Here is a 20,307-nt window from a genome sequence, read left to right on the forward strand (position 1 = left end):
CCGGCTCGCCCTCACCGGCGGCTCGCCCTCACCGGCCGTGATGAGCGCGTGAACGCGGCGGCTCCTCCCGCTCCTGGGCAGAACCGAAAGGGAAAGTGAAAGGGGAAGGGGAGGCTGGGGCAGCCCAGAGAAGAAGAGACGGCGCCATGGAGCCTTCGGTCCCGCTTCTGGCTGTGGTTTTGGGTGAGCAAAGCTGGAGAGTTGTCTTGGAGTGGAGTGCGGGGTGGGGGGGCGGTGGTCCCATGGAGTGGGGTGCGGGTGGGGCAGTGGTCCCATGGAGTGGGGTGGAGGGGGCGCGGTGGTCCCATGGAGTGGGGTGGAGGGGGCGCGGTGGTCCCACTGAGCAACGCAGGAGACAGGTGGTCCCACCAGGAGAACGCGGGTGGGAAGGGGCAGGTGGTCCCACTGGAGGAACGCGGGTGGGGGGCAGGTGGTCCCACCAGGAGAACGCGGGTGGGAAGGGGCAGGTGGTCTCACTGGAGGAATGCGGGGGCGGGGGCAGGTGGTCCCACCAGGAGAACGCGGTGGGAAGGGGCAGGTGGTCCCACCAGGAGAACGCGGTGGGAAGGGGCAGGTGGTCCCACTGGAGGAACGCGGGTGGGGGGCAGGTGGTCCCACTGGAGGAACGCGGGGGCGGGGGCAGGTGGTCCCACTGGAGGAACGCGGGTGGGGGGCAGGTGGTCCCACCAGGAGAACGCGGTGGGGGGCAGGTGGTCCCACTGGAGGAACGCGGGTGGGGGGCAGGTGGTCCTAGGTGGTTCCACCAGGAGAACGCGGTGGGGGGCGCAGGTGGTCCCACCAGGAGAACGCGGGTGGGGGGCAGGTGGTCCCACCAGGAGAACGCGGTGGGGGGCAGGTGGTCCCACCAGGAGAACGCGGTGGGGGGCAGGTGGTCCCACCAGGAGAACGCGGTGGGGGGCAGGTGGTCCCACCAGGAGAACGCGGTGGGGGGCAGGTGGTCCCACCAGGAGAACGCGGTGGGGGGCAGGTGGTCCCACCAGGAGAACGCGGGTGGGGGGCAGGTGGTCCCACCAGGAGAATGCGGTGGGGGGCAGGTGGTCCCACTGGAGGAACGCGGGTGGGGGCGGGCAGGTGGTCCCACCAGGAGAATGTGGTGGGGGGGGCAGGTGGTCCCACTGGAGGAACGCGGGGGGGAGGGGCAGGTGGTCCCACTGGAGGAACGCAGGGGCGGGGGCAGGTGGTCCCACTGGAGGAACGCGGGTGGGGGGCAGGTGGTCCCACTGGAGGAACGCGGGTGGGGGGCAGGTGGTCCCACCAGGAGAACGCGGTGGGAAGGGGCAGGTGGTCCCACTGGGGGAAGGGGGGGGAGGGGCAGGTGGTCCCACAGTGGGGCATGGGAGGGCGGTGGTCCCACTTGGAGGGACACAGGGGGCGGGGGGCAGTAGTCCTAGTCCTCTGACACTGTGGGCCAGGTCGCCCCATGTCCCTGGCTGCCTTGTCACAGGCATCCTCTCCCCCAGGCCTAGTGACTGCCAGCTTGGCCAGACCCACGGCGATCCAGTGCTGGTTCGTGGAGGACGCAGGCAGGGGTGGCCTGGCCCAGAGACCCGCTGCACTGCTGCTGCGGCCGGGACCCCAGGGCCCACCACCCAGGCCAGACCTCGACCCTAAACTCTACCTCCATGTGGAAGGTGAGGCTTCTGGGACTCTCTTCATCCCTCCATGGCAAGCTCTTCATTCTTCCCCACTCTTCCCCCCTCCCACACATGCAAGGGATCCATCTTATGGCTCCAGGAAAGATAGCAGTGCTCCACGACTGAACCACATCCTTCGTTTAAATAGCATAAATAACACAATTCCCCCCCATTGCTGAAGATCATGGGGCAGCCCCTATTTTAGATGTCTCATTGTTGGTTTTCCCCTCTGTAAATAAATTCTGATTAAGCCTGGCAGTGGTAGTTAACTGTAATGCTCCCCATTCAGAAGACTGAGACATGAGGCTCATGCTCTGAAGCCAGGCAGAACAGGAAAGGCTATGAGACTCTTCCCTTTAATTAACCAGCAAAAAGCTGGGAGGTCGAGTTGTAGTTAAAGTGGTAGAGTGCCAGCCTTGAGCAGAAAACAAAGGAGCAGAGAATGAGGCCAAGTTCAAATGCCACTACTGGCAATACAATAATAGCACTAATAATAATAGTAAAACAAACCAGGAGTACCAATAAACTTTCCACTATGGATAATCTGTATTTGAGCTTTCTTGAACACTATCCTTCCAGCCCCTTTCCTGACTCATTCTACAGCTCTACTCCTTTTTCTGCTCTCAGATCCCACAGGCACCCTGCAAGCTGCTTTCAGGCGATACCCCAGAAACACCCCTGATCCACACTGCGAAATAAGCCACTTCGTCCCATTCCCAGCCTCTGTGAGTTGGATCAGAGGCCTGACACCTGAGCAGAGCTGTCCCCGGACTCTGGATGGAGCTTGGCTCTCGGTCAGCATGTCTAACTCAGTCTTTAGCCTCTCCATCCTCCTGCAACCGCAGCCAGAACCTCAGCAGAAGCCTGTACCCATCACCAAGGCAACAGGTAGCTGGGAAAGAAGATAGACATGGATGTGTACTAAGGGTTCCCATTAGCCAGGGACTCAAGTATGGACGTGAGCAAGTCATTTCTCCAGTTAGGGTTCAGTTTTCTTTTTGTTACTTCTTCTTATGGCCCTCAACAGTATAACTAGAAACCAACAGTGGTTTGGAGGAGGGCCTTCAAGGGCCTCTGAAGGGCTTTGCAAAGACTGAAACTTGACAAGAAATGGGGTAGGACTGGCTCAAAAGCCTTCCTGATATGAATCTTGCTAGGCACTTAGCAGTCCACCCCTGTTTCCAAAAGCAGACTTTTAGCTTTTCTGAGCCTAGAGAGGCAGCGAGCGGGCTGTTAACGCAGAAAGGTAGTATATCTGGATATACTACCTGGACTGTGAAGTGGTGATGAAAATGTCCTTTTCTGAGTCTGTTTTCCTAGCTACTCCAAAGGCTGAGATCTACGGATTAAGGTTCAAAGACAGCCAGGCCAGGAAAATCCATAAAACTCTTATTTCCAATTAACCACCGAAAAGCTGGATGTAGAGCTGTGGCTCAAAATGCAGAGCACCTCGAGCAGAAAAGCTTAGAGACAGTGCCTAGGCTGTTCAAGCACTAATATTGGCACCAAAAAAGAAAGAACATACTCTCAGATCCTTCTATGCCCAGAGCTTGAATGTACAGTGTTCCGAGCATGTTTCGAGGGCTGTACCCCTCAGTTCTCCTATTCACTCCTGGACCTCTCTGCTTATTCCCAGTCACATAAGCTTCCAACTGAGTGCCAGAGCAAAGGACTTTCAGGGAATGTTCAGAGATGGCAAATATCAGAATAGCAGTGTCCTCTGAAGCGGGGGTAGGTTGTGGAGTCCCGTGCACTTCGTAACTTCATTTCTATGTTTTTTTCTCCCCTATGTCTCTCTCTTCCTGTCCTCTAGTGGTGCTGACTGTCCTTACTCACACCCCTGCCCTTCGAGTCCAGCTGGGACAAGATGCAATACTGGACTTGAGCTTCTCTTACATGCCCCCCACCCTCGAGGCTGCTACATCCCTCCCCCCAGGTCCCCCTCCCTTTGGCCTGGAGTGGCGACGGCAGCACAGGGGTGACGGGCATCTGCTCCTGGCTGCAACTCCTGGACTTGGTGGACAGGTGCCAGCAGCCCAAGAGGGAGCAGTGGCATTTGCTGCATGGGATGATGATGAGCTTTGGGGCCCATGGACTGGGAATGGCACCTTATGGCTGCCGGCAGTGCAACCCTCTCAGGAAGGCACTTACCTAGCTATCGTTCACCTGCCATTCCTTCAAGGCCAGGTTACCCTGGAGCTCTCTATGCACAGTAAGTGGGCCACAGAAATTTCTAGAGGTAGTGGGGGAGGCACTGGGGTTAGGAGGATACCACCAGAGCATGAAGAATGATGAACAGGGTACCTAAGTGACATAAATGGGGCCCCTGGGAAGCCAGAGGGACAATGGCAGGAATGGAGTATCCCTATGAAGCAACAAATGGGAGACAGTGGTGTCCAACGCTCCCACCTTTAGTTTAGGAAAGCCAGAGGGCAAAAAGGAGGACAATATGGATTGGTCTTTTCATATTTCTTTCTTACTCTTTCTTCAGAGCCCCCTAAAGTGTCTCTAATGCCAGCACCCCTTGTATGGGCTGCCCCAGGGGAGGCATCCCCAGAGTTGATCTGCCTGGTGTCCCACTTCTACCCCTCTGAAGGCCTGGAGGTGGAGTGGGAGCTCCGGGGTGGCCCAGGGGGAGGCTCTCAGAAGGCTGAAGGTCAGGAGTGGCTTTCATCTCTCCGCCATCATTCTGATGGCTCTATCAGTCTCTCTGCACACCTGCGGCCACCTCCTGCCACCACCGAGCAGCATGGGGCACGCTATGCCTGCCGAGTACGCCATCCCAGCCTGCAAGCCTCAAGGCGCAGTGCAGAGGTCACCCTGCAGGTGGCAGGTAAGAGTCACAGACTCCTGTGGCATCAGAATGGCACCTCTGATAACAATAGGATGCTCACTCTCACCCCTTCCGTCAGGCTTGTCTGGACCCTCAGTTGAGGATGGCGTAGGCCTCTTCCTGTCAGCCTTTCTCATCCTTGGACTAACCAAAGCTCTGGGCTGGGTTGGTGAGTATGAACCCTACCCTGACCATGATCCTCCCCACTGCAGACACTCCCCTTGTACCAGCAGAAACCGACACCCCTCACTGCCCATTTCCACATCTTATCTCTTCTCCATCTGTTTCCACAGCTGCCTACCTGACCATGGGCAAGGATTCAGAGAAGGTAACGGGGCTTTCGTGTCTCATGTTGTTCCCATTCCAACTCTGTCACCCAGGGAGGGAAGGACATTGCTTGTATGGCAGGCAGATCTAGACTTCCTTTCCACAGACCTAGGTTAAACCCTGACCTACATTCTAATTTTAGGGCCTCTTAACCAAGCTACATCTACAGCTTAGCTTGCCTGGATGCAGGAATTAAAAAATGCTAATGGAAACATAAGCCACACATGTAAACGGAAATAATCTAGTCACCTTAAATAAGTAAGAAGAGCTGGGCATAGTGTCACATGCCTATAATCCCAGCATTGGAGTCTAAGGCCAGTTCTCAAGTGTAAGGTCAGCCTGGGCTGCACAGAGAAATCATCTCCAACAAAAAGAAAAGAGCATGTTAAAAGAAACAGGTAGGGGCTGAAGAGGCTGGTGCCCCAGGTTCTAAAGTTGGTGGTATAGTTCAATAGAAGAGTGTTTGCTTAGAATGTATGAAGTACTTGGCTGGGAGTTTGGCCTAGTGGTAGAATGCTTTGCCTAGCATGTACAAAGACCCAGGCTTGATTCCTCGGTACCACATACATAGGAAAGCTGGAAGTGGTGCTGTGGCTCAAGTGGTAGAGCTCTACTTTGAGGAAAGCCCAAGGAAAGTGCTCAAGTCCTGAGTTCATGACTCAGGACTGGCAAAAAAAAAAAAAAATCATCACCAAAAATCACAAAAGAAATGTCATTTTTTGTTTTTTTCCCCCCTACCCTAAGTAGTATCAGTACAGGACTTGAACACAAGGATCTCATGGCCTTGTTTGGCTTTCTTTACTCATGGCTGACACTCTACCACTTGAGCTGCCCCTCTAGTCCAGTATTTTGTTGGTAACCTGGGGTTGGATTCTCATACTCTTTTCTGTCTGGACTGGTTTGAACTGTGACCCATCAGGTCAGTATATAGAATTATGAGTTCCCCCCACCTCAGGTGTTACAATGTTGGCTTTCTTCCATTCCTCCTTCTCTTTCTGTGGATCACACCCAGGGTCTCCCATGTTAAGTGCTTTCAACAGAGCTACATCGCCAGCCTGTCAGCACATTGCACCTGGCCACATGTGGCTATGATCCTGGAGGTAGCACTGACTGCCTGTGTAGGGGCTAGCACATTGGATTGTAGACCCCTCAGACAATTTTTAGATGGCTTAAAAAATATAGTCTATCTCTTAGAAAAGGCAGAGGATAATGTACTCCTGTATCCCACAGGCAGAAAAGCTTAATCCTATCATTATCCCACTGTCCATGTCAAGGGTGTTACTAGATTCACTACTTCAAACCATCTGCCACTGCAAATCCCTCACTTTGTTCTTCATTCTCTTCCAGAAAACACAGTGAAGGCACCATCATTCTATAGAAACCACCATGATGTCTGATTTGGGCTACTATAGTATCTCTCCCAGTGTGCCATTGTCTACAAACTTCCTCCACTGAGTGGCTGGATTTTTTTTTTTTTTTTTGCCAGTCTTGGAGCTCTAACTCAAGGCCTGGCAACTGTCCTTGGACACTTTTTGCTCAAGGCTAGTGCTCTGTCACTTGAGCCCCAGCACCACTTCCTGCTTTTTGAGTATGTGGTATTTAGGAATTGAACCCAGGGATTTGTGCAGGTGAGGCGAGTATTCTACCACTAGGCCACACTCCTGGCCCTGGCATTCACTTTATTTTTTGCTAATCTTAGGGCTTGAACTCAGGGCCTGAGCACTGTTCTTGGGCTTTCTCAGAGCTAGAGCTTTGAGCCACATCACCATTTCTGGCTTTTTCTATGTATGTGGTACTAAAGAATCAAACCTGGGTCTTTGTGCATGCTAGGCAAGCCCTATATCACTAAGTCAAACTCCTGGCCCTGACATTCATTTTTTTTTTAAAGCCCTAGGGCAGTGGTTCTGTCTTTTCTTGTCTCAGGACTTTTTAATCAGTCTAAAGAGTTTTTGTTGTGTGACTACTACTCATACTGTATTAAAACTTGAAATGGAGAAAGGCTTAAATCACAAGAATAGACTTTGCATTCATTGTGAGAACTGTGGCATCAATATGTATCATGCACCTGTGGCTATATGCTCTTGGGAATTTTTTTCTTCTGGTATTGGTTGTTGAACCCACGACGCTGTACTTGCCAGGCAAGCACTTTGCCACAGAGCTCCATCCTAGCTCTTAATATTGTTATAAAAGGTCTTAATCTAGATATTTAGTGAAATAGTCTTGGGGATCTCAAGAGACCACAAATTGAGAACAGATCTATTCCTTTTTACCCTGGTTGAATCAGACTACTATAGAACTCTTCAGTCCTATCTGGTAGCCCCCCCCCCAAAAAAAAAAAAAAAAACCTCTCAGAGGACAGCTATTTTTTTTTTCTTCCAGTAAACTTGTAGTCTGTGTCTGGGGTCCTAATGCTGTGTTCCTCAGTCTGGCCTATTCACCCTCTCTGAGCCCAAGAGCTCATTTACCCCCTTTTCTGTTGGGAGCCAGAGTAGAATCAAATTGTACCTTGATTTGCATCAGACCATGGCTTTATTGTCCTATTGTTTTATGGCCTTATTCTGTTTAAATTACCTGAGGTTTACCATATGAATGTAACAGTTGGAAGTTCCCTGGTTTCTAGAAGGGAGAAGCTGGAGTTGAATAAACGAGGCAGTCTTTACTTGGGCTGCAGACATCCCGGACCCGGTGTGTCTGTCTCTCTTCTATTTTTTCCTAGTCTTTGCCCCCTATTTCAGGAACCCCAATCTGTGAACCCTGGTTTGCTGCCGGCTGCCCCCCCCCCCCCCGTTTTGTTTTGCCAGTCCTGGGGCGTGAACTCAGGGCCTGGGCACTGTCCTTGGGCTTTCTCAAGACTAGCGTTCTACTACTTGAGCCACAGCACCACCAACGGCTTTTTCTGTGTATTTGGTACCAAGCAATCGAACCTAGGGCTTCATGCGAACATTATACCAGTAGGCCACGCTCCCCCCCCCCCCAAGCTGGAGCCACAAACTCTACGTCCACTTTTTCATAATTATAAACAAAGTGTCACAGACTTTCCTGCCCGAGCTGGCTTCGAACTGTGATCCTCCCATCTCAGCCTCCCGAAAGGCTAGGGTTACAGGTGTGAGCCGCGCCCTCGTGTGGTTCACCAGGGCTGTATGTAGGTGGCTGTGAGTCCTTAGCGGCCCGTCGACCCTCCTGGACTGGCTTCACGAGGCTGGGCCCGGCCCGTCCGTCTCCGGCCTCCGGTCCCGCTGCAGCACCCGACCGGGCGCCCACAGGAAGGCGTCGCCAACAGCCTCTGGTGCAGCCGGGGACCCGAGTCTCCCATTCTACCCCCTTTCCAAGCGCGAAGAAAGGGATGGTGAGCGGGTCCCTAGCTCCCCAGACCTGGCTCTCATCCCCAGGCGCCCAGAATCCGCGAGCGGTAAGGCCCGGGGCGCCGGAAACCCCGCGGCGCCTAGGCGCGTAGCCTGAACCGGAAGTGCCCGCTTCCTGCCCCGCCCCCAGGAAAAGGGGCGGGGCCTCCGGCTCCACTGAAAGCCCGGGATGGATTCGGTCCGCTGCACTCGCGGGCTGGGGCTGGGGTGTTGTATCCTCTCCGCGAGGGATAACGGGGTCCTTCCTTGCTTAATAAAGCAGCTTCCCGCGGGAGTTTTCGTCTGGTTCTTTTTGGATAGGGGCTGTCAAACTCTGTTTCTGCCCTTCCCCGGAGGCAGCAATCTGTGTCCCATTTTCAGTGCCGAGTGACATGGGCTCTGGAGTCCCTCAGTGTGTTTTGGGGGATATGAAGGGTGGGAGCCCAGCGCCCTAATCCCGGCCCGGAGCCATCCAGCGATCCTCTAAGTCTGCAGCCCTGGCTCCTGTCCTCACTTCCTTCCCCTTTTGGCTCCCGCTCTCGGAGCCGGCGGACGCGGGGAAGGGGGGGAGCGGAAAGGGCGGGAGGGCCCGGGAGCCCAGCGCCGGGAGGGGGGGGGTGCAGAAAAGCCGTGGAGGGGACTCGATCGGGGGCTGGAGACCGACGGGAACGGCAGCCAGGGACCCGCGCTGCTCCCACCCCTACCGAGCAGGTCAGAGGTAGAGAACCAGGTGGCCCTGCCCGTTCCGGTAGCCGTGACCTCCCCCCTTACCCCACAAATGTGCCCAGGGCCCCTGTTTTCCATCCCCGTGTCGTCCCCTTTCCCCGGCCTTCCTGCTGGACTCCCATCCGATTACATAGACACCCACCCGCGTCCCTTCCCGGCCCCGCGCTCCCACGCCTGCCTGACTCTCCACCCCCTCGCCCCCGTCTCTCCCCAGGCGCCCCCATGGCCCGACCCCGCTGATTCCTCCACCCGGCCATGCTCCCGCGGCCCCTGCGGCTGCTTTTGGACACGAGCCCCCCCGGGGGAGTCGTGCTGAGCAGTTTCCGGAGCCGAGACCCCGAAGAGGGTGGGGACCCAGGTGGCCGGGCCGTGGGCGGGGGGCAGGAGGAAGAGGAGGAGGAAGAAGAAGAGGTGAGACGCGGGTGGTGGGACATGGGGTCTACATATTTCGGAGACTCTCCACCAGCCCTCGGTGTCTGGTTCCCACCATCTCCTCCTCCCTGCCTGGGTTCTATCTGCGCCTGTCACGGAGTATCGGCCGGGCTGCTGCGGGTCCTGGCGTCTCTCCGGGTCTCTGAGTCAGTGTGACTCAGGCGCTGTCCTGCCACGGCCTCAAGTGCGGCCGGCTGTGCCTGTGCGGCCCGGGCCCTCTCCGCCCATGCCTGCCTGCCAGCCTGCCGGCCTCTGGGCAGTTAACAGTGTGTGTGTCTCGGGTCCCTGTTTCCCTCCTCGTTTTTGTTTGGCGGGGAGGGGTTTGTTTCCACAGTAACCGGCTCCTCTGACTCTGGGATTGGGGAGGGAACCCTCCGATTTCGTGACCCCTCCTCTTCCCCCCCCCCCCCCCGCCCTGGGTGCTAAAAGGCCAAGAAGCCAAGGTTTTGGAGCGTGGAGGGACGATCCCAGCTGGGCTGGGTAGAGTGTAGTCAGTCATTTGAGTCCTTAGGGACCCATGGTGATGGTTTGGGGCAGGATCTCAAGCTTTAGGAGAGGCTGGGGTTTAGATCTGGCACCCAGAGGCCCTGGACTCCAGGGTCTAGACTCTGGGTGAAGGCTGGGTTACTGGCAGGGCTGGTTTTTCGGGATCGGTCGGGGGAAGGGCCTAGGACCACGTGACTCTCGTCTTTACCGCCACCGAACATCACCCTCACTTCCCCTTCTCCTTCCTGAACGGGGATTAGAGCCGCTACCTTCAGAGGGTCCCCAGGGCTGAGATAGTGGAAGACCCACCCAGAGCACCCAAGGGGAAGGACTAAGTTTTGAGCTTGTCAGGTTTGGGTGGGTAGGGCAGGGTTGGTGCCTGTGCCTGCGCCTGAGATTTCAGCTACTCAAGGTCTCTTTGCCTTTGGCCTTCTAGCTTGGTCTCTCTAGCTTCCCTCTTCAGCTTCTGCACCTGGTTTGTCTGCCTTGTTGGGGCTCAGCTCTGGGGGGGAGGGGGCTCAAGGGTCTCCAGGATAAGGGTTCCTGCATTCAGTCCAACCCCTTACTGCAACTCCCTCGCCTTCACCGGGCTCTGAGGCGACTAGCGGGGGGCTGTCTGGGCCCCAGTGGGGGAGACCTGGGGTCATCAGCCCCCCCCACCCCTCGAACTCGCTGGTATTGCCCCCTGACACCACAGGTGAGGGCTACAGAGGGAGGTGCAGGGCCTGGATCAGAGGGCTGGGAATAGTGTGGGATGGCATTGGACTCTCTGACTTCCCCTTCTTTGCTTCCCCAGGCTCCTGTGTCTGTTTGGGATGAGGAGGAAGATGGCGCCACCTTTACTGTCACAAGCCGTCAATATCGGCCTCTTGATCCTTTGGTGAGATCATGACATTGGCTTCTCACCTGACTCCCTCATCTCCCAGCTCTTCTTCCTCTGGCTGATTCTTTTTTTTCTGGCCAGAGTGCCAAGTTAGAGTTCCAGAGTTAAAATCTGGGTATCTGTAGCTCACACCTGTAATTGTTGTTACGGGGAGGCTGAGATCCGAGGTTCACTGTTGGAAGCTCGCCCTGATAGGAAAGTAAAAAAAAAAAAATTCTGGAGTTCAGGATCCTTCTGTTTTAAGATTTAAGCTTGGCCTGGGAATGTGGCTTAGTGTTAGAATTCTTGCCCTAGAATGCATGAAGCCCTGGGTTCTATTCCTTATTACCATATAAACAGAAAAAGCCAAAAGTGGCACTGTGGTTCATGTGCCCCAGGACTGACAAAAACAAACCAAAAAAAACAAAAACCAAAAAACTCCAAAACACCCCTAAGATTTAAGCCAGGTTCTTTGTCCTTTCTGAATCTCAAAATGAGCTAGCTCTGCTTCTAGGTCTGGAACTGTCCTAGAGATCCAGGAGTAGGGTTGAAGAAAAGGCCAGTGACCAGTCTTCTGTGTCCTCCAGGCCCCCATGCCTCCTCCACGATCTTCTCGCCGGCTCCGGGCTGGCACTTTGGAGGCCCTGGTCAGACACCTGTTGGATACCCGGACATCAGGGGCTGACGTGACCTTCGTATCAGCCTTCCTGGCCACCCACCGGGCCTTCACCTCCACACTTGCCCTGCTTGAGCTGATGGTTGACAGGTCAGGGTCATAAGGGACTAGGGTTGTGGAGAGCTCTGGACATCCTGAAGCTGGACTCCAACCACAGGAGTTCTGGGAAAATGCTCATGTAGATGTCTTTCCCTCTCCAGGCTGGAAGCCCTTGAATCTCATCCTTCTGATGAGCTAGAAAGGACAACAGGGTGAGTGACTCCTGACTCTCATCCCAGGCTCCTTTGCCCAAGCTGCAGCTGGACTTCTGACTCTTGCCTGATTCCCCTTCTCCCAGGGTAGCCATTTCTGTACTGTCAACTTGGCTGGCCTCTCACCCTGAGGATTTTGGCTCTGAGGTCAAGGGTCAACTTGACCGGCTTGAGAGCTTCTTGCTTCGAACAGGGTATGAAGTAGGGCAGGGTGTTGGGGAGGGCAGCGCTGACCTCATCCGCAACCTCCGGTCCCGGGTGGACCCCCACACCCCTGACCTTCCTAAGCCCCCGGCCCTCCCTGACGACCCCCCTGCTGACCCCACGGATGTCCTGGTCTTCCTCGCTGACCACTTGGCGGAACAGCTGACCCTACTAGATGCGGTGAGACCCCATGACCCTGACCCCTGACTTGCCTCTCCTTGACTTTAGACCCTTCCCTGGGTTCCAGCCCTTCCAGTTCCCAGCCTCCTCCATCTACTGTTTTGACTTTTCCCCATCTCCTCTGGGATGTTACCCTTCAAACCCTGTACCCCCCCCCCCTCTGGTTCATTGGCCACCTGAGATCCTCATGTCCCTAATATTGGAAGGCTTGCCTCACTTGATTATGAATTTTAACCTCTGACCTCTGCCCTGCAGGAGCTGTTTCTGAACCTGGTGCCTTCCCAGTGCTTGGGGGGCTTATGGGGTCACAGAGACCGGCCAGGACATTCCCACCTCTGCCCCTCTGTCCGAGCTACTGTCACCCAGTTCAACAAGGTGGCAGGGGCAGTGATTAGCTCTGTCCTGGGGGCCACCCCAACAGGAGACGGGCCTGGAGAGGTGACCATTCGGCCACTCCGGCCCCCTCAGAGGGCCCGGCTCCTGGAGAAGTGGATCCGTGTGGCCGAGGTGAGAGAAGATTGTCCTGTAGGGGACCATGATGTGGAGGAGGTGGTGGCGGGAGATCCCACAGCTTTGGCTTTCCTCTTGGACCCTCACAGGAGTGCCGACTGCTCCGAAACTTTTCTTCAGTTTACGCTGTTGTGTCCGCCTTGCAGTCTAGCCCCATCCACAGGCTTCGGGCAGCGTGGGGGGAAACAGCCAGGTATGAGGACATGGCACAGGATGGAGAGTGGAAGTTCTCCTGAGAATTGGGGGGAGGAGGGGGGTGCTGAGCCAGGCTTGTCTTCAGGGCCACTGTTCTCCCTCCCCAGGGATAGTCTGAGAGTCTTTTCCAGTCTCTGCCACATTTTCTCTGAGGAGGATAATTATTCTCAGAGCCGGGAACTCCTGATGAAGGTGAGGCCCTGCTTTCTGGTTCTCTCAGCCTTCCCTTTGCCTACTTTGCCCCCATATCCCCTTGCTTTGTCGTTGCCAGGAAGTGAAACTGCAACCCTCTCTGGAACCACACTCCAAGAAAGCCCCGAGGTCTGGCTCCCGGGGTGGGGTGAGTGTCAGGGTTGGTGGGATGGACTGGGAAGGAGTCTGGAGTATATATGAGCGGAAACAGACTGTGGGCTGGTAAGATGAAGCCCAAGGGGTGAGAAGAATGCTGTCTGTGCTCAGAGGCCGTGGGGAGGCAATGGAGGGATAGAGGGTGTCTCATCCTGAACTCTGACTGCAGGGGGTGGTTCCATACCTTGGCACCTTCCTAAAGGATCTTGTGATGTTGGATGCAGCCTCTAAGGATGAGTTAGAGGTAGGTGTGTGTGTGTGTGTGTGTGTGTGTGTGTGTGTGTATAGGTAGTGTTTGCACTGTGATGACATAAAAAGTAGCTATAGACCAGGAGTTTGGCCTAGTGGTAGAGTGCTTGCCTAGCACTCTGGCAAAAAAAAAAAGAGAGCAGCTGTAAGGCCTAAGGGTCTGAGAACTGGGCTCTGGGGCTAGCTGGATTTTGTTACTGTGATGAGTGGCCTAACCTCTTGGGCTTCAGTGGTCTCTAGAAACTAGATTCACTGCAGGTGGCTGATAGTATCAGCTATGCTAACAGCAATGTTATTGAGGCAAATGAATTTGTATTCAAGTGCTTAGAACCTGGTAGAAATGTTTGCTAAAACAACTGCTGAAGGACTTAGAGTTGTAACTTGGTGGTAGAACACCTACCTATTGTGCAAAGGCCCTGGATTTCATCCCCAATTCTGGAAAACCAAAAGTTCCTTACCTTTGTGTGAGTGTGTGTGTCCTTGGTCTTGAATTCAAGGCCTAGATGCTGTCCCTGAGCTATTTTTCTAATTACTAGCACTCTACCACTTGAGCCACAGATCTGCTTCTGTCATTTTTGGTGCTTAATTTGAGATAAATCTCATGGGACTTTTCTCCCTAGGCTGGCTTCAAACTGATATTCTCAGATCTCAGCCTCCTAAATAATTAGGATTACAAGTATGAGCTATTGGCATTACACTAGGCTCCTTACCCTCTTTGAGTCCCATTTTTATCGTCTGTGAAGTTAGCCTCATTTTTTTTCTTTTCTTTTTTTTTTTTTTTTTTTTTTTTGCCAGTCCTGGGCTTGAGCACAGGGCCTGAGCGCTGTCCTTAGACTTTCTTAAGCCTAGAGCTCTACCATTTGAGCCTCAGTACCACTTCTGGCTTTTTTTCTATGTATGTGGTACCGAGGAATCGAACCTGGGTCTTCGTGCATGCTAGGCAAGCACTCTACCACTAGGCCAAACTCCCGGCCCCTTTAGCCTCATTTTTTACCTGCAACTCCAGTTTAAAGGTTGAAGTTTACAAAAAGAAAAAAGAAAAGCAAAAAAATGGGATTGGAGACATGGTCAGTTGGTAGAGTGCCAGCAAATGAGCAAATGTTAGGTAGTGAGTTTTGAGTCCTTGTTTTGGAATAAAGAAGAAATAAAGAGTGAAGTCCTGAGTGCTGGTGATTACACCTATAATCCTAGCTGATAAGGAGACTGAGATGGAAGGTCCCAGTTCAAAGGCAGCCAGGCAGGAAAATCTGAGACGTATCTCCAATGAAGGACCAAAAAGTCACATGTGACCAGGTGCTGGTGGCTCAACGCCTGCAACCCCTAACTACTCAGTAGACTGAGATCTGAGAATTGTGGTTCAAAGCCAGCCTGAGCAGGAAAGTCTGTGAGACTCTTATCTCCAGCTAACCACAAGAAAACCAGAAGTGACACTGCAGCTCAAAGTGGTAGAGTGTTAGCCTTGAGCAAAAGAGCTCAGGGACAGTGCTCATACCCTGAGCTCAAGCCCCATGGCAAAAAAAAAAAAACCAGAAGTTGATCTGTGACTCATGTGGTAGAGCCCTACCCTTGAGTGAAAAGCTAAGAGACAGTGCCTAGACCCTGAGTTCAAGCCCCAGTCCCAGAAAAAACAAAGGGGGGTGGTGGTGGTGGAGGAGAGCTTGGATATGGGAGATGTGAGGGGAAGGGAGAGGATGATCAGAGGAGTCAGAGAGCCCTGTGAATTAGTTCTGGAAGTGTGTTTAGAAGAGACAATATGTTATTCTAAGTGGGGTTCCCACTTTCACTCTTATCCCATGGTTCTTGCAGAATGGCTACATCAATTTTGACAAACGGCGAAAGGTGAGACTTGTGCATGCACTAGATGCTGGATGCCCTATCCATGTTCCAGGAAGGGAAGGAGGAGGAAAAGCTTAGAGTTTCTGAGTTTTGGCTCCTACAGTCTGAGGACTTTTTTTTTTAATTCCAGGAGTTTGCTGTCCTTTCTGAGTTGAGGCGCCTCCAGAATGAATGTCGAGGCTATGACCTCAGACCTGATTCTGATATCCAGCAGTGGCTCCAGGGACTCCGTCCGCTGACAGAGGCTCAGAGGTGAATGGTTGAGTTCAGGGTTCTAGAACTGGATGTTGGGACTGGTGGCAGGTCCTGACCTCTGTCCATTGCTCCCTCCTGCAGTCACCGTGTGTCCTGTGAGGTGGAGCCACCTGGTACCAGTGATACTCCAGCTCCAAGGGTGCTTCGTCCAACCCTGGTCATCTCACAGTGGACAGAGTGAGGGAGGCAGTGGCTGTGTGTGTATGTGGGTGGCATTTCTTGGCATTTGTCTGATTCTCTCCATCTCCTGCCACTCCAGAGTTTTGGGCTCTGTTGGAGGCCCCACTCCCTTTGTGTCCTGGGACCGGCCTAGTGTGGGGGGCGATGAGGTACCTGGAACCCCTGCCCCTTTGCTGACACGGTTGGCCCAGGTGAGCATTGCTCTTGATCGCCGATTTCAACACTGATCCTGACTTTGATCATTTCTTCCTGAACTTCTCTGACTTGATGACAGTTCCTCATGTTGTTTGACCCTAGCATATGAAATGGCCATCCGTCTCATCTCTGGATTCCGCCCTGGAAAACAGTCCCTCTTTGCATACTCCAACTGATCCTAGCCACCTCTCTCCCCCAGCCTCCTCCCCTCGGCCTTCTCGAGGTCACCGTCGCTCTGCCTCCTGTGGCTCCCCACTGAGTGGGGGTACAGGAGAAGGGCCCTCCAGGGGGACTGGATGTGGGGGAGGGGGAGCTGGGCCAGGGTCCTCTGATTGCCGAATCATCCGAGTCCAGATGGAGCTGGGGGAAGATGGCAGTGTCTACAAGAGCATTTTGGTGAGGAAGCCTGGGGCTGGGGCTGGGGCTGGGGCAAAGAAGGGTGCCTTACTGGAGAGTCAGTGTTGTCTTAGGTTTGGGCAGCTAATTGGAGTTGATTTCTAGTTTCAATTCTGACCTTTGGCTTTAGCAGTTCTGTTTTTATTTTGGTGGCTGCTTTGCATTAGCAGCTATGCCTTGTATTTTGGGGGGTTCTATGAGACTTTCAGGACCAACAGCCGTTTTCCCACAGGGAAGCAGCCCTGTTTCACTGGGCACCATGTGGGCTGGCTTATGGGGTTCGGGGAGCCACCATATTGGGTTTCCTGTTCATTTTAAAGCATTGGACACAGGTAACCTTCTTTTGGTTGGGTAGGTGGCTGAGGGCAGAAGGATGGGAAATAGAGGTCATCATGGCCAATTTATTGCTTGTCTGGTCTCCTGTCCTGCCAGGTGACAAGCCAGGACAAGGCCCCAAGCGTCATCAGCCGTGTCCTTAAGAAAAACAATCGTGATTCTGCTGTGGCTTCGGACTTTGAGCTGGTACAGCTGCTACCAGGAGAGCGAGGTCAGAGGCCAGGAGGGAAGGCAGCTGTCAGGGGGAGAAGGGGGAGTGGTGCTATCAGTGGATTGTTTCCATATCTGGGCAGTTGTATGATGACTGTGCTTGACACTCCCCTCTGAACCTGCAGAGCTGACCATTCCGCCCTCAGCTAACGTCTTCTATGCCATGGACGGAGCATCTCATGATTTCCTCCTAAGGCGGCGAAGGGTCTCTGCTGTCACTCCAGGTTCTGCCAGTGGCCCCTCTGCCTCAGGAACTCCCCCAAGTGAGGGAGGAGGTGGTTCCTTCCCCCGGATCAAGGCTACAGGGAGGAAGATTGCACGTGCACTGTTCTGATGAGGAGACCCTGTTGATTTACAGAAGTCATGGTGTTTATATCAGATACTGGGAGCCATCCTAAAAGGTGGACGTTACAACACATGAGACAGAAATTCTGAGGTGGCCAGCCACCCTGGGGCAGTGAAGTGCCACTTATTTACCAGACTGCTAAGAAATAAATCCATGTGGGAGCTGGTAATCTGTAACCAAGATGGATACCTTAGACAGCTCCTCACCTCTGATCAATGTGGCACACAGCTGATAATGGGAAAATGCACTGGTTTCTGATTCCTGCCACATTCTAGCATGTGAAGGGCCAAGGAAAGGCCTACAGTGGGGTAGGGAAAGGAAAGGCCTAGAGGCTCTGAGCCCCAGGACAGAGGGGAATGGCCAGTAGGTTCTAATGCGAGTTCCCTTTCCCCATTCTGGGGATCCCTGTCACTGTGACACTAATAAACCAAAACACTACCTGATTTTACTTCTGTCTTTGCAGTGCATCCATGAACAGGTTGCTGGGGGTGGGAATGGGGTTCGAGAGTTGGCTGAGGGTAGAAGCCATGGAACATGAAGAGGCACAATGTCTTCTACTCCCATGATGAGCTCAAAGCAAGACATGAAAAATAATTTCCTGGATCTGGAGCATAGCCTAGTGGTAGAGTGCTTGACTGGCTTGCACAAAGCCCTGGGTTCTATTCTTTGGTACTACATACACAGAAAAAGCTAGAAGTGGTGCTGTGGCTCAAGTTGTAGAGCACTAGCCTTGAGAAAGCTCAAGGACAGTGTCCAGGCCCTGAGTTCAAGCCCCAGGACAGGGGAAAAAATGTTTCCTCAGAGTTAGTTCATTCCTCTACAGTGACCTGTCTTTCCTCTTCATTTTCAGTTGCTTTATTATCTCTCACTGTCACAGACCCATGTGAAGCAGAACTGCCTCAGGGTCACATTTTTAAGATACAATTCTAGCATCATAAGAAGGAACAACTAACAACTTTGTGGACAACACATACATATTTATAAGGGATTATAAGTCCCTTTTAAGTCACATTCAAAATATTCTAGAAAGACAAGCTGAAAAGAACTAAACCATGACACGGCTGGCCAGGTCGTGGTGCTCATGCCTGTAAATCCTAGCTGCTCAGGAGTCTGAGATTTGAAGATTACAGTTTAAGCCAGTCTGGACAGAAAAGTTCATGAGATTCTTATCTCAACCAGAAAACCAGAAGCGATGCTGTGGCTCAAAGTGGTAAGAGTACTAGCTCAGGGACAGAACCCAGGCACTGAGTTCAAGCCCAAAGACCATCAAAAACAAGGAATGGAGGGAGGTCTGGCTCAAGTGGTAGAACATCTGCCTAGTAAGCAGGAGAAGACTCTTAAGTTCAATCCCTGGTATGGCCAAAAAGAAAAAAAAATACATATATACATACATACATACGTACATACATATACATATGAAGCACGTTTAAGACATTAAAATTAGCTTCAAGAATGATAAATAAGGCACTGGTAGCTCACACCTGTAATCCTAGCTACTCAGGAGATTAAAATCTGAGGATTGTGGTTTTCCTGCCAGCGTGGGCAGGAAAAATCCGTGAGATTCTTGTCTCCAGTAAATTACTCAGAAAAAGCCAGAAGTGTGCTGTGGCTCAAGTGGCAGAGTGCTTACACACAAAGAGGCTCTGGGACAGCACCCAAGCCTTGAGTACAAGCCCCAGAAATTTCAGTTGCAAGAATCTGGACCAAGGGAGGAAAGGGGTGGTGCATTATTTCTATGATGGAAGGGGGAAGAGGGATGGATGCAAATAAGTATAACAGAAGAGGCTGAATAGAAAACAGCCAGGTGTTTTCAACATTTTATTAGCTACTATAATATAGACCCTAGAGCTGCCTCATTCCCATCCCCCCTCCCCTCCCCCAACTATGGGGGTCAAGCCTTCCCAGGAGCTCCTGCCTTTGCTGCCTGGGCTCGTTGGAACTCCTGCTGCAGCTGGGCTAGAGTCTCTCTCTGTTGCTCTGACTGCCGCTCAAGGTCCCGAAGCTGGGATTCATAACGCTTACTGAGGAGAGGAAAGAAAGACAAGCAGAAAAATGGAAATTAGTGGGACTCCTTATTGAGAAAGCTGAAGGCAAGAGATTGGTGGAAAACTGGAGGTCCTAGAAGGAGAGGAGGTTTATAAGGGGAGATGTTTGGGGGAACTGGCCTGCTGAACACAGATGGAGACCTATAATATATAGGTGGTGGAACAGACTTACATTTCAGCCGTGATATAGTCCAGCCTCTTTCCCACTGTGGCCCGGGCCTCTCCCAGCTCCTGTTTGACCAGCACTGGACCCAGAAGTTTGAAGACCACATTGGACCCATCTAGCAGGGCCAGTTCCTGACGGAGGAAGGGAAGGTGTATGATAGAACCATAACCAGTTGTAGGTCTCTTCTCTCCCCACCGAATCCTAGTTTCTCACCTCCTTCACGATGTTATTTTCCGTTAGTTGGGCTTCAAGCTTCTGCCTCCCGGACATGGATTTACTCAAGTCTAAGGGATTAGGAGGAAAGAAGGATTAGGAACGTCAAATGTGCCATCGACCCCCGCGATCCCATCCAGAAGAAAATGGACAGTGAGGAAGTAGAGCTGGATGAATACTGAGGTGAGAGGCAAGGGCAGGTGGGGACCAGGATGGGGCAGGAAGCCTTCGCTTGGCATGGCTTTGGGGTGTGTGTGAGTGGACTGGGATGGGGCCACACTCCTTACCTTTCTGCAGCTGTTGGTATTTCTCCACTTCTCCTTGCAGCTTCTTTTGGATCAGCTCAGCCATGGCGAGGATGGAAGTCCGCGGGGAAGGAGAGGGGAGCGCTGGGTCTGCAGCTCGGGAAGGCGCCTGAGGTCCCTTTTCTGGGCTGGCCTGAAGAAATGACAGCACTTTTGAAAAGCAGGCCCTTGGGATCCCCACAGCGTCTCCTCCCCCCGGATCGCGCCTCTAGCCCGGTTCTGGGACAGCGAGGGCGAAGCCAGACGCCCCCCCGCCCCCGGCCCCCCAAGACGCTCCCAGCCCAACCCCATCCCACTCACGCTCTCCGGCTGGATCCGAAACCCGGAAGTGAACGGGAATGCTGGGAAGTGACCGCGCCTGGAGCTGCGAGGTGAAGCCTTGCCGGGAAATGTAGTTCTGAAATGTTAACGAGCGTTTTTCTACAAAAGAGAAGCTTCACGTGAGATACGAAAGCAAAGTCTGCACGGGGTCCTGGGTCCGGGCAACTGGACCCGCCTTCTATCCAGCCCGTGTGAACTGGAGCGCGGCCCCGCCCGGCGAGGCTTGCC

The 20,307-nt window shown here is 53.3% G+C and overlaps 3 protein-coding genes across 8 annotated transcripts; 2 read left to right on the forward strand and 1 right to left on the reverse strand.

Annotated features, from left to right (window-relative positions):
• Positions 1-78: 78 nt before the first annotated feature.
• Tapbp (TAP binding protein) lies at positions 79-6,830 on the forward strand. The gene is made up of 8 exons (XM_090355911.1): positions 79-183; positions 1,482-1,652; positions 2,283-2,543; positions 3,469-3,867; positions 4,147-4,488; positions 4,568-4,657; positions 4,782-4,816; positions 6,163-6,830. The coding sequence occupies exons 1-8, from the start codon at positions 147-149 to the stop codon at positions 6,172-6,174; spliced, it is 1,347 nt and encodes a 448-aa protein (XP_090212037.1). The 5' UTR covers positions 79-146; the 3' UTR covers positions 6,175-6,830.
• A 1,938-nt stretch (positions 6,831-8,768) lies between these two features.
• Positions 8,769-17,466, forward strand: Rgl2 (ral guanine nucleotide dissociation stimulator like 2). Of its 6 annotated transcripts, XR_016539307.1 has the most exons (19): positions 8,769-8,874; positions 9,097-9,293; positions 10,597-10,680; positions 11,250-11,428; positions 11,539-11,589; positions 11,676-11,973; positions 12,229-12,480; positions 12,573-12,676; positions 12,786-12,870; positions 12,950-13,018; positions 13,196-13,270; positions 15,082-15,114; positions 15,242-15,363; positions 15,448-15,543; positions 15,626-15,737; positions 15,844-16,137; positions 16,370-16,469; positions 16,570-16,684; positions 16,809-16,898. XR_016539307.1 is itself a non-coding variant. In XM_090355912.1 (18 exons), the coding sequence occupies exons 2-18, from the start codon at positions 9,138-9,140 to the stop codon at positions 17,015-17,017; spliced, it is 2,334 nt and encodes a 777-aa protein (XP_090212038.1). In that variant the 5' UTR covers positions 8,770-8,874; positions 9,097-9,137; the 3' UTR covers positions 17,018-17,466. The 6 variants fall into 6 exon arrangements, 5 of the variants coding, with proteins under 5 accessions (XP_090212038.1, XP_090212039.1, XP_090212042.1 ...); XM_090355912.1 differs by lacking the exon at positions 16,370-16,469 and having other exon boundaries at positions 8,770-8,874; positions 16,809-17,466; XM_090355913.1 differs by lacking the exon at positions 16,370-16,469 and having other exon boundaries at positions 8,773-8,867; positions 16,809-17,466.
• Positions 17,467-18,830: 1,364 nt separating this feature from the next.
• Pfdn6 (prefoldin subunit 6) lies at positions 18,831-20,283 on the reverse strand. The gene is made up of 5 exons (XM_090355918.1): positions 20,059-20,283; positions 19,741-19,867; positions 19,454-19,524; positions 19,247-19,371; positions 18,831-19,050 (listed from the first exon to the last, which is right to left on the reverse strand). Exons 2-5 carry the CDS (start codon positions 19,802-19,804, stop codon positions 18,921-18,923), a joined length of 390 nt encoding a protein of 129 aa, XP_090212044.1. The 5' UTR covers positions 19,805-19,867; positions 20,059-20,283; the 3' UTR covers positions 18,831-18,920.
• Positions 20,284-20,307: the final 24 nt, after the last annotated feature.

This window comes from Megascapheus bottae, chromosome 22 (genome assembly GCF_031878675.1).
Source record: "Megascapheus bottae isolate mThoBot1 chromosome 22, mThoBot2.hap1, whole genome shotgun sequence".
NCBI lineage: Eukaryota > Metazoa > Chordata > Mammalia > Rodentia > Geomyidae > Megascapheus > Megascapheus bottae.